Below are 19,989 nucleotides of genomic sequence, written 5' to 3' on the forward strand. Positions count from 1 at the left end.
CCCACCCCTGTCTTAGACTCTAGATTATGTATCTGGGACTATGAGTTACTCTACTAAGCAGACAGCAATTGCTTGTTCCCTCCTTTCCGTTTGACCACCTATCTTTGCTGGACTCCTTAATATGGCCTTGAAAGCAATAGGTTACAATAGTTTAGTTGTACATTTGTTTATCGTTTCCCTTCTATCTAGAGCAGTGGTTCTCAACCTGTGTAACCTCAGGACCCACATTTGTCCTTGGTCATGAAGTCGCGACCCAAGTCGCACCGCATTGGAACGCACGGATGATGATACAAGACCTTAAGCTGGCCATACACTATGCATATTTTAGACAGTTCTTGATGTTTTATTCTGTCAATGTTTTATTATTGTAAGTCTTCCTGAAAATGACTAAAATGTTTTTGGAAAAAAAAAAAAAAATCATAATAAAAAGATATCCAATCCAGGCATAAATAGTGAGATAGATGGTATTTCCTTAAAATGATACAAATAAAAAGGTTTCTTTTTCTGTTCCCAATCAGTTTTAAAACTAATGCAATTCAAGGATATAGCCTAAATAAACTCCTGTCTTTGTTTATGCACAGCCATGTCCAGCCACAGTATTTCAATCGGGTTGAGGTCCGGACTTTTGACTGGGCCATTGCAACACCTTGATTCTTTTTTTTTTTCAGCCATTCTGTTGTAGAATTGCTGGTGTGCATTGTCCTGTTGCATGACCCAATTTCGGCCAAGCTTTAGTTGTTGCGTGATGGCCTCACATTTGACCCTAGAATACTTTGGTATACTTGGGAGTTTGTGAAAAGTCCATCTTTACCATTGACGCAGAAAAATCTTTTGACAATGTCAATCACACATAGTTCTCCGCGGTTCTAGAATGGATGGGATTTTCAGGTTCGTTTGTCTCCTTTCTCAATGCTATGTATCAGACACCAACAGCAAGAGTACATACGGCTGGTTTCCTTTCTCCTCCAGTATCTTTGCAGAAAGGTACTTGACAGGCCTGCCCACTTTCTCACTGACTTTTTAATGTGGCCATAGAACCTCTAACACAATTACTTTTGAGGACTAATGATCTCCATTGTATAAAAGTTGGCAAGTAAGAAATGAAATCTGCCTTAATCGCAGATCTCCTCATTTTTACTTCGAAGGTTGAGGAGGCAATTCCTAAGATTCAATCTCTACTTTGCACCTTTGGCAAGGTATCCGGATATAAAATTAATGTGGATAAAAGCGAAATTCTCCTTTTATATCAATCATCCCTATCTCTGGCAAAAAGTTGTGGATTTCAATTGGCTAAGAAATACATCACCTACTTGGGCCTAAAGATAGGTAACCTTCCCTCTAGTACAGGGGCGCCCACAATTTTTCATCTGGAGATCTACTTTTCAAATGACGAGCTCAATTAGATCTACCAATGAAAAAACACCTGCGTTCAGGGGCTGGAGGTGCATTGAAGTCAATGGCACCGCAGCCAGGCCCCTCACCCACAGTGCGATCGCCTGCACCTGGAACCCAGGCACATTAGGTCAGAAGCCAGTCTGGAAAGGGCGTGGACCTCGCCCTGGGCGAAAGAAACAAATTTTGGCTTTAAGGATATTATTGATCTGGGTTCTGGGGCCCTGCATCCCTTTCTATGCCTTAGAGAGAAACACTAACTTCCTTCTAAAGCCTTATTTGCATATCTTCAGATAAAACATTATGCTCAGTCCATTACTAAATCCCGATCATTTCCAAAGTGTACTCCGTTTTGAGTCTCTCTGCGCAAGGTCGCCCTCCTCCAGGGGCCCGATTTCCGCTATATACAATTTGCTAGGAGATGCTGCGGTAGGGGAGCTCCCAAGACATCCTTACATGCGGAGATGGGAGGGATTGCTGGGAATATCTATCCCACCGGAACAATGGGAGAGTATTTGGAGAGCGGCATTGACATCCTCCATATGCTCTACATACAAAGAAAATCAGTATAAAAGGTACTCTATCACTGGTACCACACCCATGAATTTCTTCATAATATTTATCCCAGCTTCTCTGCCCTATGTTGGCGCTGTGAGTCTCAAACTGGCTCCCTATTTCACATATTTTGGCAGTGTGGTCGCATCAGGCCATTCTGGAGGAACGTCCAATCGGTGTTGGAGAACCTTCTCCGACGTAGGGTCCCGCTAGACCCACTACATTACCTATTGGGCTTCATAGATTCGATAAAAAACTGGCATCCCATGTGTTGACAGCCGCACGCTGCCTAATAGCCTTTCACTGGAAGCGCAGTACTCCGCCCACGGATTTGGACCTCTATACCAGAATTAAAGATGTCCAAAAATTGGAATATTTGACTGCTAGGCTGAATAACTCCTTGAATCTCTACAATAAGGTTTGGGAAGTGTGGGATGACATGGAGTTTGCCGACTCCGGTAGACAAGGGACCCATTGGGTTCTGATCCAACCTGCGGAGGGGCGGGGCGACGCCGGTACCTAATTTCCTATCCCTCTTTCTTTTTCCTTTCTTACCTGGGCACTCTTCTTTGTTTTCCTCTCTCTCTCTATGGTAAAACTATGGCCGAGAAGCAGAGTCTAAATAATGCTCCTTTCTGATGTAAATGGTCACAGCTCATTTTAAGATAGATATATTGCCGAATATAGCGAAGATGCTGCATGTGTACATTTACTTATCTCTTTTTTAGGGCTGGTAATGATTAAAATGTTTGTGTTCGATTAATCAAATTTTTTTTTAATCGATTCATTGCGATTATAATGCACATACAGATCCAACTACATTGGCCTATACACATACAGCACAGCAGTGAGAATCATTACCCAGAGTATGGTAATGGGGGCCCACTCCACCCCAACGAGGGAACATTTAAATTACAAAATAAATCATTAAAAAGAAGCACAGGTACACCCTAAATTTAGTTTCAGATAAAGTAGAAGCCTTCACCTACCTTCACTTAACCCCCTGACAGTGGATGGGTAGAGTTTTCCCAATAGTCAAAGCCTGCCTTCAAAATCCCACTGGTTTCCATTAAGATCTGCGGCGCTAACGTCGGCTAACGAAGGGAAGTGGGGAGGAGTCCGGTGACATCACGGACATCGACGTCACCGAACTCCTCCCCCCTTCCCTTCGTTAGCCGTCACTGACTGTAACAATACCTCCCCAAATGCTGCTGGATCGCAACTGCGGATATGGCAGCCCAGCACAGGTGGATTTAGAGAGTGGGTCAGGCTGGGGATACTGCTATTACCCTCTTTATAGGAGGTGAGGGGGGTGCAGATCCCACAAACATCATATACCACTTTAATAATCTTAACCTCTGTATTACCACCATACAGGGTTAAACGTTAGTATCTGGTATTGATACTATTTGCAGTGTATTAACCTCATACAATGCGTCTTCAAGGAAATAATAATTAAAGGTAGGTCTAGTAAAGTTGGTGGCTGTAATTTCTGACAAATGGTTCACAATGCAGAATGAATGGTATTTAGTATAGTAGATGGCAATAAACAGTAACAAGTTCCAGCACTAGGTGGCAGTATACCCAAGTTCCTTAATCACTTCAATGCAGGAAGATCTGCTAGGTTACTTGCCTTTTTGCAGACAGTACGAGTGTAGAGGAAGCCAGCCACAGGTATCCCGAGGAGCCTGGGAGAGTCCCTATTCACCATCCGAGGAAGAGGACCCACTCAGCGGTGGAAGTGCAGCATGGGGGAGAGAGCAATTGCTCCACGTTCAATCTCCTTGCTTGAACGCAGAGCAATTGAATCTCCCCCGGCTCCCTTCTTAACGAGGGAGCCGGCTTCAGGTGGGCGGAGCTACGGACGGGGGCCGGAGAGCCAGTGACGACGTGGGGTGACGTCGCCGCTGGAGGAGGGGCCGAGCGCTGCAGGAGCGACGCTGCAGAGCAGATCCCTGACACGGACATCGACGTCACCGGATCTCCGAGGAACTCCCGGAAGCCGGCGGAGAGGTGAGTACCGATCAAAATAATTTTGATTGATCCAAAAAATTAACGATTAATCGTTAATTTCCGCAGCCCTACTCTTTTTGCAAAATTGTAATGAATGCTGGTTGGTATACTCTTTTTTTTTTTTAAACTGGCAGTTATCATTTCTTGTTCTTAATGACTTGACACCAAGGCTGTATTGATATGCATTGATTTCTGTTAGATAATACTTGTTGGCCATGCCTGCTGTACGATTCCTTTGATACTCTCGTATTTTCCGAATGTGAAAAAAATACGTCAGTTAAAAAAAAAAAAAAATCATTAAGCTTATCTCTACGCTCTAAATACAAACCTAAAAGTATCCTTGCCTCTGTGAAGAGCGCTACTGTATAGTGAATCCTTTCATATTCTTGTCTGAGAGGACAGCGGTATCATAGGTATTGTTTAAGTGTTTTAAACTGTTACAGAACTTGCTGGGCACGGTCTTTGTTTCCGTTAAAACACATGGTGGCAGCGAACGTTTGTGAGTAAAGGGTTAACTGCAGAGTTACCCAACCCTGGTGATGATCGATCTCAGTCTGCTGGCTTGAGATTGTGCCCCGCGAGCTGGGGAATCTCTGTGCAGGGTGAGGCTGAGAGTGGCATCGCCATGTTCTTGTGACGCCACGCTCGGTTCAGAACTGTGTATAGCCACGTATGGTTGACATACAGCGGGTTTGGGCCGCTCCTCTGTGATTGACATCAGGCAGTGGGCGGGTGCATTAGCCAGCCTGCTATTGGCTATTTCAATTTTAAATAACCAATAGCAGGCTTTGTTTATTTCTGCCCACTACCCGATATAAATACTCCCCCCCTTCCTGCCCCCTCAGGCTGCTGCCCAGATTAAGGGTCTGCTACGGGATTTTAGGGGGAACCCCACATTTTTTTAATTTCTTTTTTGGCATTGGGGTCCCCCTTAAAATTCCTACAAGACCTAAAAGGGTCTGGTATGAATTGTCGGGGGAAACCACAGGCTTTTTTTATTGTTCCTGCGGACTGTCAAAAGTTAAAAAGAAAGTAAATATTTAAGGTCACTTTTCTGCAACACATTTACATTCATAATTATCATTTAACTCATCTGAAATAAAAAAAAAAATCAGATTTATCCGAATCCAAAAGCCGAAACGAATTAAACTTTAAAACCTGAATCCTGAAAAAACAAAATAACGGACACATAGGAAAAGGAACTAAATGAAACAAAAAAAATGTTTTGCCCACGTGCATCTACACGTAACGGGGCCCCGGTGTTCAAACACCGGGAGCCTGCACTGCCCCATATTGCAGGACTGGACCGCACTGAGAATGTGCGGCCCGGTACCATTTGATCCGCGGACCGGTACCGGTCCACGGACCGGGGGTTGGGGAACACTGACCTAGGGGACAGGAAAGACCCCAGCTGCAGGTAGGCAAGCAACCAAAACAGTGCCAGTACCTCAGTCTGCTGAGCCCAGTCAACAAGGAACAACATAGCTCAGAAGTGCGATGAGCCCCTGCTCAGCCAAAATACTTGCGACAGAGGACATGGGACAGAGCCACAACATGAAAGAAAAAAGGGCCTGCAACAGACGAACTGTGCCCCAGAGACATGACTGGTGCGTTCCACCCCCACCAGGATCTTGCACAAATATGCCTGCAAACCTGTTACAGTCCTTGGGAGTTTGAAGCAGATACTGTCAATCCTCTACTACTGGATGCTGGCTACTGAAAGCCAAACAGCTGAGGAACCCAGGTATAGCAAGCCCAATTACATATCAGACCCCGGTCAGTCAGCAGCACAGCTCCGCAAACACAGTGCATGCCGATTCTCACTTCCCTCCTCCAGTTCAGGCAACATGGCAGAAATGACGATCAGTCCCAGAGGGTGTAAGTGACATAATTAAGGGCAAAACCAATAGAAAACATGGGGGCCACGGCCACAAGCCGCTGTCTCAATTACTGTGGCAGCCGACAGCGAGGTGCCTGCACCTGAAGAAGGGGCCTGGGACCACAAACACTAATCCCTATAAAGGAGCAAGCACCGCAGACGAGATAGAGTAGACCGCAGACAGTGGCCACAGGTACTAAACAGCTAGAACATGTGGTGTTCACTCATGGTCAGGACTCAAAACAGACCCCCATCAGGGGTCCATGTCACAAGCAGCACAGTGAAGCAAGGGGGAAGCCTCCCACCATGAAGAGGCCCTAGGCACCAGTACCCCTGTTGAGTAAGCACAGCACTGTGCCTTGCTCCACAACATTGCCCAGAAACACCCGTGCACCAAAAGAAGTCCACACCAAGCACCACACCAAGGCCGCTGGTGCCCACCCCCACTCCTGTCCAAACACATCACGGCCCCCAGAGAAGTCATTGTAACACTGGGTGGTGGTAGTCTCAGGAAAGAGATCACCCACCTGCCACCATCTAGTGCCCCGGATGAAAAACACATACACAACACTGAGGGGGGAGGAGGAGGGGAGACTGGGAATAGAGGCCTGGGTACCGATACCCCCTCGGAGAATGGAGAAGGAGGCTGAAATACTTACGGATCTTTGCAGGATATGTGGAGGGTACTGCTTCCCAGGACAAATTGCCAGATCAGGGACGCCGTCTGTCCGGGGGGACGACACTGTGACAGAGCAATGAGGTCACTTGGCATATGCACCCCCCATGAGGAACACTCATAGGCTGCTCCAGATCCAGGATAGGGCTGTCACAGCCGACCCTGCACGTAGCTAAGGATCTGAGCTGGGGACGAGGCTGGGGACAAGGCAAGGATTTATATTATCCAGCCTGTCACCCAGCTCAGCTGTTAATTGAAGGTCTTGAAGACAGAAGAAAAATATAATACCCTGCACAAAAAAAGACTCCCAGCATGGAACTTAGGTCCTAACTCGTTGATACTAGGCAAAAAACCCCGCTCCTAGTTGTTAGCGGGTTTGGCTACCATCTGGGACCACCCCTAGGCTGTTGTTTTGGTGCCTAGTGTCCTACTCATGAAGGTGGTGCTATATAACCCAATTGGTCAAGATCTGAAGATTCACTGTGTCCTTCAATGAACGAAAGAGAATCTGTGATGTTGGATTGTGGTTTGTGCTCAAGCTACTGTGCAGCTGTCCTGCCATAGCTCTTCATATAGGTCTATACTCTGCACAACACTATCTCTGAACTAGGTTCATGACAAGTTGGTCTCATCAATGGCTATATTACTACACTTTAATCACATAATGACATCACTTACTGCTCAAAGTTCCCCCATCCCAACTGTCACACTATGATGTGTTACCAACTGTCACACCTAAAAAGGTCTCATGACCCACTATATAATCTGTCACCAAAAAGGCAAAAGTATTCCCATTTGGTACCAGAAGATTAGGTATCAATTATCCCGGGGATACCTTTAGGAGCTCTGCATGGTCATATGATATGCAATTTGTTTTTTAAAGTCCACCAAAAACTATAGGAAACATAAGAGTTAGATTTCTTTTCTATCCATGTATGGCTTTCAAACTTTTTGTGATGTGCCCTCTGCACCCCTTCATTCCATAACACACATGCATACAATCTCTTATATATAAATATATATAAAATGGTAGAAACTCACTTTTAGCATGTGTCCATTCAACAAAGTGCTGATAGATGATGCACGGTTTTCTTCTGTGGGATGAAAAATAGACAAATTTAAGCTCATAAAGTCTGTACAAATAAAAAGTATTGTGCTAATTTGGGTGTTTTACTACACAGCTAACATATATAAGTGAAATAATAAAAGAATTTATGGGGGGCGTGGCTCGGTAATGGCGGAGAGTGCAGCACAATAAATGAGCTCCAGGTCCAACTTCCTCTATAACGGCAGACTCCCCACTCAGACTTCCACCACTCGCCCATGTCCAGGAAAGATAAGCAGAGGGGGTCGAAATATACCGCCAAGTCTGCTTTTAACCCTTTCGCTGCCAAGGACGTATGGCATACGGACCTACAAAAGTGCTTCCAGCTGGCCAGGTCAATTAAAAAAAAAAAAATTTTTAACTAATTTTTTTTTTAACCTTTTTTTCTTCACTTAACTTTACTGCTATCAAGCTCCCTATGTGATAGCCAATTTACAATGACAGGTCCTCTTTATGGAGACATCAAGGATCTTTAAAAAAAAAGGGTCAAAATGCCAACCGGGGAACTATAGACCAGTTAGTCTGACATGCATAGTATGTAAACTTTTAGAGGGAATTATTAAGGACTACTTAGTGGAATTTGTTCGGGATAATGGCATAATAACTGATAACCAGCATGGATTTAGGAAGGATCGTTCTTGCCAGACCAACCTGCTAACCTTTTACGAAGAGGTGAGTAGAGATCTAGATGGAGGGAGGACTGTGGACGTAGTATATCTGGACTTTTCCAAAACATTTGATACGGTGCCACATAAACGCTTGTTATACAAGCTAAGGGATATGGGCATAGATGAATTAGTGTGCACGTGAATAGAAAACTGGCTAAAGGAAGGTGTGCAAAGAGTATCGCTAAACAGCACCTTTTCAGACTGGGCAGAGGTCCTGAGTGGCGTGCCCCAGGGTTCTGTGCTGGGCCCCATGCTTTTTAACCTGTTTATTAATGATATCGGGGAGGGAGTGAGTAGTCATGTCTCAGTGTTTGCTGATGATACCAAAATTGGGAGGGTAATAGACATGGATTTAGACATTGTAACATTACAGGAGGACCTGGATAAACTCGGGGAATGGGCAATGTCGCTAAATGCAAGGTATTGCACTTTGGAGTTAAAAATAGGCAAATGGACTATACACTTATGGGTGTGCCACTAGGGAAGTCGGAAACGGAGAAGGATTTGGGGGGTCATTCTAGACCGCAGATTGAAGAACAGCTCGCAATGCCAGACTGCTGTAAACAAAGCAAGCAGAGTCCTGTCTTGCATTAAGAATGTATTGCAAGGACAAGGTCTATAAACTGTTTACGGTTAGCTCCGTAACAAAGACCAGAGGGCACCACTACAAATTGGTAGAAAAAAAAAAAATTCTACACACGGGGCGCAGGGGGTTCTTCACAGTTAGAGCGGTTAGGGTCTGGAACTCGCTGCCGCAGGAAGTGATTTCAGCGAAGAGTGTGGAATCATTCAAGAAACTCCTGGACGAGTTCCTTGGAGACCATAACATACAGGGGTACAGGTACTCTTAGGAGCCAAATCACACATGGACTCATATACACACCTGCTCAAACATAAATGCATACACACAATAGGTTGGACTTGATGGACCTATGTCTTTATTCAACCTCAAATACTATGTAACTATGTTTAAGACCCCTAATGTCACCGAGTGACCCCTAGAGAAGCTGATGAAGCAGAGATCTGCTTTACCAGCTTCTCCCCGGCTTCTGTAGCTGGGAATGGCAGTTGAATGCTGAAGTAATATACATCAATTCCCACAGAGTATGGGGAGGAGATTAGAGGGAGATCTTGTACTGATCTCCCTCTGATCCACGGTGACAGAGTCGCTGTGCCGGTACCAGGCCCGCACCAGGCACAGCAGATCTCAGGATCGGCAGCAGACAGGGGGGTGCACACCTGCATGCATAATACAAGTAATAACCTGCTGTGATTGGCTCACTACTCTTCCAGGTAGTTTTTCTCCAATTAAAACAGCAGCACTGACAATTAAAGTAATCCCTTATTCAGAATCCACAGAGCTGAAGCAAGTAAGAATCTATTGTATGGAACTAGTCTCAAGGCAGAGGCAAACTCAGTCTTTTTAAAAAAAAAATTGCCAGCTTTTATTCCGGACAGCAGTAAACAAAGGTTAAAAGGCATCCAGCAAAAAAGAGACTGTCATATAACAAAATAAAGATCTGCTCCACTGAGCCTTACTGAGTCCTTGTGATCGTCCTTTGCGCTGGGTCTATTTCCTCTTTGGGAACAGTTCCACTGATTCTTGCCCTGTGGACAGGCGTGGTTCTAAAACAGATGTTTGCTGCACTCAACACACTGTCTCTACTTCCACTGAGAAACAGTCCTCAGGTAGGCCCAGCTGCACACTAAAGAGGACCTGTGCAGTCACCACCAAGTTACTGTCCACATAATTAGGAGTCTGTCCCACCCAGAGCTCTATCAGACTCCTAGTAAAACCACCCCCAGAACAGGTTTTACCAACACAGGTTAAATAAATATCTTTCTTTACCTCCAAGACTCTGCTGCCATTACCTTAGATCATATATTTAAGAATCCCTTAAGGAACATATTTTCCATCTGTCACGATTCAGCTGCAGACTTGCTGTTCAAGTATATACATACCTCTTACCACTGGTACTGCAGGCATGCAGGGCTGTGCTGGTGCTTGTATTCCTCCAGTCATGTGCTCTGAACCTGACTCACACTTGCACCAGTCTGGCAGTTTTAGGCGTCGGCCGACCTCTCCTGCTGTTTCTTATACAGCTTCTCGGCCAATCAGTGCAGTCCGTGTGTGGCCAATCCTGTGGATCCACCCTCCTCCTGTCTCTATTTAAACTCAGGGCAGCGAACGGCACGCTGCCCGAGCAACGCTTTCTCAAGCTAGTTACCGAGTCCCCCATTTGAGATGTACCCTGAATTCCTGTAAGTTTTCCTGTGTACCGAACGTTTGGCTTGTCCTTGGAAAGTCTACAGGCTGCCCTGTGCTTCGCTTTTGTCCTAGGAAATCCCTGTCAACAGGCTGCCCTGGGGTTTGCTTTTGTCCTTGGAAATCCCTGTTTATAGTCTACCCTGTGCTTTGCTTTGTCCCTGGAAGTCTTCAGCCTGCCCCTAACTTTTGATTTGTACCCTGTACCTGTTAGGTGAGTTGGGTGGACCTTGGGATTGTGATCGGGCGTCATCATGCAGCCAAGCCCATCTCCACCATCAGGAGCTCTGGTGAATACCGGCTGGCCCTTAGATTCTACATCCTGGGGGACCCCATGTCACCTACTCAGCATCCCATGCCACCTACTCAGCATTGCAGCACCCTGCCTTGTATTTGAACTTCCAGCTTAAGCTGACTTCCACTGCCTCATTCACATACCTGCACTGTTCCCTGTACTCTAGCTGTGGGAGTCGTCAGCCTACACTGCTTGGACCCTTTTCTCCAAGTGTCCCTGCCAGTGTAGTGGAAAGGGTCCACATACCAGACTCCAGTTTATACCCGTGAGTCCCAATCCATGACACCAAACAGTTTTCCTACCAACCTGGCAGGTTTTACAGGCATTTTATTTTGGATTTTATTGGTATTTGTGGGTTGATTATCTTAATTTATTTGTTAATAATTTAATGTACTCATTTGGATATTACTGGGACTCTTGGGTAAAAATATTTGTATACAAGGGGTGTTGTTTTTAATTCCATGTCTTTATGACATGATTGGATACTATGTTAATTGATTCTTAATTTATTCATGGTGAGATGTATAAATTGGATCTCCCTAAGGGTCCCCACACACCTTACGATTATCGTACGAGAATCGCGGGAAATCCCGCGACCGTACGATGATCGTAAGGTGTGTGGAAGCCGTGCGACCTCTACTACTGTAAGGTCGCACGACTTTAAACTTACGGACATGTTCGAAAACCCACCGAGCATCGTACGATGTTCGGCGGGTTTGTGGCATGTCCGTACGATAACAGCCGCACGGGCCGGTGTGCGCAAGCGCACACTGCCCGTTCAGCATTGCGGTCATCGGAAGCCCGCCCCTCAGGGGGCGTGGCTTGCGATCATCGCAAGTACGATCTGCCTATGCAACATAGGCAGATCGTACGTTTTTTTCAGTTCCTTACAACCATCGCAAGACAGAAGTCTTGCGATGGTTGTAAGGTGTGTGCCCAGCCTAACTCAGCACGTACACCCTCCTTGAAAAAGTCCCAGTGACGAAACGCGTAGGAAGTGGTGTGTTCCTTTCGTCTGAGGCTAGTTTTGTGGTGGATGCTCGATCAGCCTGCGGATGACTTTATACTTACTTGTAAGTTACTACATTTTAATAAATATTTTATCTCGATATACTACACTATTGTATCCCTTTTCCCTTTTTTGGGGATGGATCGTTCAATGGAGTGGGGGAGCTCCTTCGATTTCGTGTGTGGCCTACCCACCCCCCCGTACCTCTGCCCCGCCGTCTCCTCGTCGCCGCTGCCGGACCGTGATCCGATGTGGCGGTGCGGAAACTGAAGGAAGATACTCTTAGAGGCATTAGTTGCCAAATCGCAGTATATCATACTGATTTATATGAACATTAATCTGCATTTGAACACTGTTTGATATTGATGTATATGAACACTTATGCACTATTTGATTTATTGGACACTTATCAAGTCTCATAAGAGACTTACACTGTGAACTGTATCACCTTGGATTTAAATTATTTATTGGAGGTTGAATATATTTGTTTTCAGCATTAAGACACACTTTTTGTTTGATATACTGTTTAGAGGTTCAGCGCGGTGCATTGGTTTAAGAATTTACAGGCACCCTGTTAAACTATTTTAAAGCTTGTTACAATTCTTACAAAGTAAGTAATTGGCCTGTACATACTTGGAGAATTGTGTTTTCTCAATTTATGGTTTCACCTTTGTGGTCTTTACAGCCATAAGGCTACAATAAACATCTAGCACATAAAAGGTATTTTTGTATTTACTCTAAAGTGACATTAGTTACTAAAGGCATATTAATGCTATTATGAAAAAAGATAAGGGCAGAATGAAGAAAACACTGCAATGAATTAAAATATTGTAAAATTCACCTTTCTTCATCTTCTTTTCATGAATCTTATCGGAACACATCTTGTAAGTCTCAGACAGTTGATATTCTCTTAACTCCTTCATATACTGCTGTTTGTCCCTTTCAGCATCATCCAGGTACCTCTAAAAGCAAAACATTAATAATAATGTGAATAAAAGTACCCATGATTCCTAAAGACAGCCTGTCATTACCCCCTCCACAGAAACAGATAAGCATGCCAAGTAAAAGCATTTACATAACAAAGCTTCTCGCTATATTTGGTTTGCTTCCCCATCAGCAGCCAAGGTTATAGCCAGGGCCAGACTAGCCATAGGGCATACCAGCACTTGCCCGGTGGGCTGAACACAAATCAGCCTGATTGTGTTCGACCGGGACAGCCCACTTGGCCTGATGCACAGTGTTGATTAGCTCCTCCCTCTCATCCCCCTGCTCAGAGCAGACAGATGTAAACGAGCGCCGGTCCGTCAGAGCAGGCTGATGCATACCGCACTGGTGCCCGAAACCTGTTTAGATCGGTCTGCTTTGAGCAAGGGAATAAGAGGGAGGAACGTCGGTCCAGGCTGATGCATTCCGTACTAGTGCCCGACGCTTGTTTAGATCGGTCTGCTCTGAGCAGGGGAATGAGAGGGAGGAGCTAATCGACATTGGGAGCCAGCCTGTGTCTGTCCTTTCCCGTGCCTGTAGTGGAAGATGGGGTGATTACAGGCTGAATTGGATGCAGGCAGCTCAGGTCACATGCTGTGCATTGCCCAATAGGACCCCTCTGGTGTGAAGGAGGGAATGGCCACTTATTTTGAGCGCCAGTATCGGCAGGACATGAAGTTACATGAAGTTTGTAACTGACTGTAGCTCCCTGACTGACAGCAGAAGTTTGAGCGACACCCTGTCTCACCCTGAGGAGCAGCTGGAGGGTGGAGTCATCATTGAAGGTGCACATTCAATCCAAGATGGCGGACGCACCTCACCATGAGGACCCGCGGGCCTCTCCGGCTCCCACGCCTGAGGTATTTGACTCCTCATCCCTCGACAGCATGTCCCTGACCCCTGCAGACAACCCAGAGAGCATCAGGGACATGGCCTTACTAGATAAATTCCGATCTATGCTGCAAACCGAGCTGACCCTGGCCACTGACAAGCTAGCAGCAGTGCTGTCTAACGAAATTAAAGAGATAGGCACCCGCATGGATCTTCTTGAAACCAAGATGGATAATGTGATCACGATTGTTGAATCCCAGGAGAGGGAATTTGATTCGATCTCTGAGCAGCTGGGGGTCGCACTAGACAAGCTGGAAGACCAGAAATCTGCGACATAGAGGCCTACCTGAATTCATGGAGGATTTGACTTCCTCAGCCACAGCACTTTTTCAGGAACTGGTTCCATCTACCCCCATTGATCGCCTAGAATTCGATCGCATACATAGAGCCCTGGCACAAAGACGCCGTGATGGCCCTCCAAGGGACATTATCATCAAATTTACTTACTACAAGACGAAGGAGGCCATTTTGTATGCCGCCCGGGGACAACGAGACCTACTTTTCCAGGGTCACCCATATCAAATATATGCTGATCTCTCCCCAACCACACTCCCAACGGCGGAAAGAGCTCAAACCTTTGCTGGAAGTGCTCCGAGTGCAACATATCTCCTACCGCTGGGGGTTCCCCTTTAAAAGGTGCTTTTCAACTGGGATGGGAAGTCGTTTGCAGCCTCTACCCCCGATGACCTCCGCAAGATACTCGCAGAATTGTCTCTACTACCCCCCTCGCAATTGCCCACCTCATCACAGAAAGAGAAGCGACTTCCAGTCCCACCAAGCCCAATTTGGGAGAGGCAACAGAAGAAACGGACCTCCCCACAGAAGAAGCTGAGAGATAACCCCCTTCCTACAGATCCGACCTGATGACATGAGGTCCACCTGGTTCCAGTTTTTCCTACCATCTTCTCCACACAGTTTGTTCACCTCCGAGTTGGTCATTGGGCCATCAACCTGACACTTACTACAGGAGCTGAGGGGCAGCTGATGCTGTCTGTTAATTACTCTAATGCTCCTGCCCTTGCCACCTGGGCGAGTACCCGCTGCACACCTACTTGACAGGAGTACCGTGATGTCACCACCCTCAGCTGCCCTCCACATCCACTTTGGTTCATGCACGCTGAAGCTCCTGCTTATTGCATAGACTCCGTTGATGTCTAATCTTTATGCTTTTGCTGCTAGTTGTAGTAATTGATTTTATTCAGGTAGTAATTACCGATAAGCTATCGCTTTCCATGGGGATCGGTGGTAACACCCCTCCACATGTCAAGCAATGGGACGGATAGTCCCGTTCCCGTTGCCTGCGAGGCCGATCCTCACGGACGGCTACTATTGTTGTACTTTATTGTTACACTTTTTTTTTGTTTTAACCTGTGTTCTGTTACCCTGAAGGTTTTTTCCCCTCCCACCCCTACATCTCTCTTGACTCAACATCCAACTCATCAACTCGGGTTCTCTCACCGGACCGTGCTGACTACCCCATCTACCCCTACTGTGGTATGCGGCTGAAGCCACAAGTATCGTCCCACCTACCCTTCTTTTATGGCTAGTGAGTTTGCATTAACTTCTCACAATGTTCAAGGGCTGAATTCCCCTTCCAAACGACATAAAGCTTTCTCATACTACTCCTCCTGCCATGCGGATGTAATCTGCCTGCAGGAGACTAGATTTTCCACGACATCCTGCCCAGGCTTCCTCCATAAAAACTACCCCCAGTTTTACCATGCCAATTTCACTGGAAAAAAAAGAGAGGGGTATTAGTAGCCTTTAGGAAAACCTTTCCCTTTGTTTGCCACAAACAAATAGCTGACCCTACAGGTCGCTATATCCTCCTAATCGGCACTCTCTTTGATGTGGCGGTTACCTTCCTCACCTATTATACCCCGAATACACACCAACTCAAATTCCTTTCGCACCTATTTCAAGTAGTTCAACATCATGCCAAAGGCTTGCTATTTTTAGCTGGAGATACTAACATGGTGTTACTCCCCCACATGAATAAAACCAATAAGGTAACTACCCCCATTCTAACATCGGCACCCCCTACGAACAATTCTACCTTGATAACCTTTTTAAATGATCATCATTTAGTGGATGTGTGGAGAGAACTGAACCCCACCACTAAAGACTACACCTACTTTTCTAACCCACACCAAATCTATTGCAGAATTGATCACATCTTCACAATCCAACGATTTTTGTCCCACTTCCTGTCGGCCAATATAAAGGCAATCCCGTGGTCTGACCATGCCCCTAACGTCATACAATTTCAAATGGAGGGCGGCACTCAGGGCCGGGGGAACTGGAGAATTAATGACTCCCTATTCTCCACTGTAGACAACATGTTCCGTATTGAAACATGCGCTAGACAATACTTTGAACTTAATGAGGACTCGGTCCAATCGCCTGTGACCCTGTGGGAGGCACACAAAGTTACGATGCGGGGGCACCTGATAGAGCGTGCCTCCCGTCGCAAGAAAGAAAGATTGCACAAGATAGCCAAACTACAGTCTGAACTGGGAGTACTGGATCAGGCCCTTAAAGACAGGTTTGATCGCACACTCCTGGCCCGACTGAATATGGTCAAAGCTGAACTAAACCTTTTGCTGGACCAGCAATCTGATAAAACCCTACGGTGGGCTAAACATAAATTTTATTCAAGAGCTAACAAACCGGGTTCTCTACTAGCCAATAAGTTAAATACCTTGCCGGACCGGTTTACTCCCATCAGATTGCGGGCATCTTGTGGTAGTGTTTCAGCAAACCCTGAAAAACATGATCTGAAAACGCTATATGCCAACTCGAGATCCTTCCGACCAGAGCAGGCGGATGATCTCTTGCAAGATGTGACCTGCCACCGGTCCTGCCGGCTGACTTGGACCTCCTCAATTCGAATATTACGTTTGATAGCGGTCAGAACTTCCTCTAACATCTCAAACCCTCCAAAGCGCCCGGCCCCGACGGCTACTCCGCTTTGTATTACAAAAAACTTGCACCATTGTTAGCCCCTAGGTTGGCCCTGATGTTTAACTCCCTTAAGACTGGCCTGAATTTACACCCATCGTCACTATCGATGTATCGATGATACCCAAACCTGACAAAGACCATCGAAATCCCAGTAATTACAGACCCATCTCATTGCTAAACATTGACATTAAAATTCTAACGAAAATATTGGCCACTCGTATTAATCTCATCCTTCCTTATATTGTCCATAGAGACCAGGTGGGATTCATTCCCAGTAGGCAAGCAGGGGACAACGTTCGGAAAATAATCCACCTGGTTCATGTGCTCAAATCTCTAAATATACCAGGTTTCCTACTGTCCCTGGACCTGCAGAGGGCATTTGATTCCATCTCATGGGAATACCTATATTACATTTTACGCCGCTGGGGTTTTGGAGACTCATTCCTGACTTGGCTGCAGGTCCTTTACTCCACACCCAAAGCCCAAATTAAATACCTAGGTCGCCTATCACAAGAGTTCCCAATCGAGAGGGGTACCCGCCAGGGATGTCCCTTTTCCCATGCCCTTTTTGCACTAGCCATTGAGCCTCTAGCGATTCTTCTCCGCAGGGACCACAACATTAAAGGCATTGAACTAGCGGGGGTAGAATATAAAGCGAGCCTTTTCACCGTTGACGTTATGCTTACCCTGACTCAGCCGCATACCACAGTTCCCAACCTTTTAAGTCAACAACAATTCTCCACCATAACTGGACTTACAGTAAACTGGGGTAAATCCGCTGCATTGAACGTGACGCTCCCTAGACACTTATATGAACATCTTTGTACCAATTTTACCTTCGAATGGGCTAAGTCCTATAACAACTACTTGGGGGTTAAAATTACATCCTCATACGACACTTTATACGCCACAAACTATATACCTCTATTTAGAAATCTAAAGAAAACGTTGACCTCCTGGCTCCCTCATAAACTCTCATGGCTAGGCAACGTGTCTGCAGTCAAAATGACCATACTGTCCAAACTTCTTTACTATTTCAGAACGCTTCCGGTCGTCATCCCCTCCTTCGCCTTGCGTTCAATGCAGCGGAGCATCCTCCATTTCACATGGCACCCTCTTTAGGGCCAGAGTGGCACGCACCACCCTATATAAACACAAGAGAGATGGAGGAGTGGGCCTGCCCAATATACAACTGCACTACCAGGCATCACAACTTTTACCTTTAATTTCCTTACACGAACAACGATCTCTCTCCCCACCCCCCCCCTCAGGCTTATGCTGGAAATTCCGAATTGCTCCCCGGTGCCATTATCGGCGCTGCCCTGGATACCAACTATTAACAGGCCCAAAGCCCTGAGTCCACTAATGTTACATTCGCTTAAAGTGTGGGATTCCATCAAATACTCAGCTAATCTACTCTCCCCATATTTCCCACTCCTGCCTTTGGTGGCCCAGCCCTTGTTCCCACCAGGAATGGACAACCCTAGAGCATTCCAGTGGTGGACGGACAACAGCTTTAAAATTGTTTATGACATGGCGCGATCCCCTGCCATACCCTCCTGGCAATACCTACGGGAACGTAAACAGATCCCAATGTCTGAACACTTCCGATACCTTCAGCTTCACCACTGGACCTCTGCCTTAATAAAAAGGAGAGAACCGGGTTGCATACTTACCTGTTGAGCATATCTGCCTACACTCTCCCGGGGGCCCGGGTTTGGTGTCAATCTTATACTCCCAGTTAAATAGACTACTTAGTCATACCACACACTCTTATGTTAACGGCTGGGGGGAAAGATTTGCAGCAGACGTGGTCCTTGGAGACATGGCGACAAGTATGGAAGAATATCGCCAAATGCTCACGTAATGTTACGAACGCCGAAGTGGCGTATAAAGTGATTATGAAGTGGTATATGGTCCCAGCTAGACTTGCCCGTCTATAACCTACTTCCTCAGGAGATTGTTGCCGGGGGTTGCCGGGAACCTGGCGATATGGTGGCGATGCCCTACTGCTACCCGTTTTTGGATCAAAATATATAGACTACTCGCTGCCTTGTTCCACAAGCATATCCCTAGAAACCTTCAACATGCTCTTTTCCACTTACCCATCCCGGAACTGCATAACTCGCAACGGGCGCTATCACATTTTAATTTTCCTTGCAGCTAAGCTCACCCTGGCGGGCAACTGGAAAAAGCATCAAATCACATATATGGAGTTCACTCGTAGGTTAGATAACATGATGTTAAATGAAAGGCTGTCTAGTATCGTGGAGGATTCACAAGCCAAGTTCCTACTCATCTGGGAACCTTGGATCCTCCACCAACACCCTAATATGGATCCAACCAGCTTCAGAGGTATATAGGCACGCACAATGACATGGGGCCAGGAGGGATAATGGGAATGTGGTGAATTGGTCCTGCAGTATAAGAACTGATCAGTGGTCCGACAAGGAGTTACCCGTTTAATCAAAAGCAAATCAATTATACTGATGTTGACACTTCCCCTCCAATATTCCTCCCTACTCTACCCTACACTGTCTTCCCCCTTCCCTACTTCATTGATCACCCTCTTCTGACAATCCATAATACCTCTGTCTATGTCCCCCATTAGGCGATGACAACCATTCTGCTTTGACCTGCCTAGTAAACAGATTTTAATGTGCTAAGAGGAGTTGAAATGCGAATATAACACTTGAAAACACCTTTGTATAACAACCTTTGCGTGTTTGTTACTCTCCTCCATGAGATTGTTTCCATGGAAATGTCAGAACGTTTTATATTAATGTAACCCTGTAAAACTTTAAAATATTGCAACAGAAGGTGCACATTCAAGGCAGGAGTAGGATTCTATCCTACTTTTCCATTGTACTGTGTACTAGGGATGTGCCAATACCACAGAGAGCCATCATTAACCCCGCACACCTACCCCAGAGCTGCCATTAACCCTGCACACCTACTGCAGTAGGTGTGCAGGGTTAATGGTAGCTCTGAGGTAGGTGTGTGGGGTTAATGGCGGCTCTGGGGTAGGTGTGCGGGGTTAATGGCGGCTCTGGGGTAGCTGTGCGGGGGTGAATTGGCGGCTCTGAGGTAGTTGTGCAGGGGTTAATGCTGGCTCAGAGGTGGCTGTGTTGGGTTAATGGTGGCTCTGAGAGCCGCCATTAACCCCACCATTAACCTCATACAGCCATCTGAGAGCCGCACAAACGACCAAAGACAACCCACCTGAGAGTCACTGCACAACCTACCTGAGAGTACACACAGCCCACAATGGAACCTGCTCAGCCAGGTGAGA

The 19,989-nt window shown here is 46.1% G+C and overlaps 1 protein-coding gene across 1 annotated transcript in view; it reads right to left on the reverse strand.

Moving 5' to 3' along the window:
• The window catches only part of HMG20B (high mobility group 20B), a 52,788-nt gene that overhangs the window by 24,065 nt on the left and 8,734 nt on the right, over nucleotides 1–19,989 (reverse strand). The window contains exons 4-5 of the mRNA XM_018569975.1: nucleotides 12,700–12,820; nucleotides 7,557–7,609 (exon numbers count right to left, since the gene is read on the reverse strand). Coding sequence (XP_018425477.1) covers nucleotides 7,557–7,609; nucleotides 12,700–12,820 — 174 coding nt within the window. The remainder of the gene's footprint in view (nucleotides 1–7,556; nucleotides 7,610–12,699; nucleotides 12,821–19,989) is intronic.

This window comes from Nanorana parkeri, unplaced genomic scaffold (genome assembly GCF_000935625.1).
Source record: "Nanorana parkeri isolate BGI_ZX_2015 unplaced genomic scaffold, ASM93562v1 scaffold1436, whole genome shotgun sequence".
NCBI lineage: Eukaryota > Metazoa > Chordata > Amphibia > Anura > Dicroglossidae > Nanorana > Nanorana parkeri.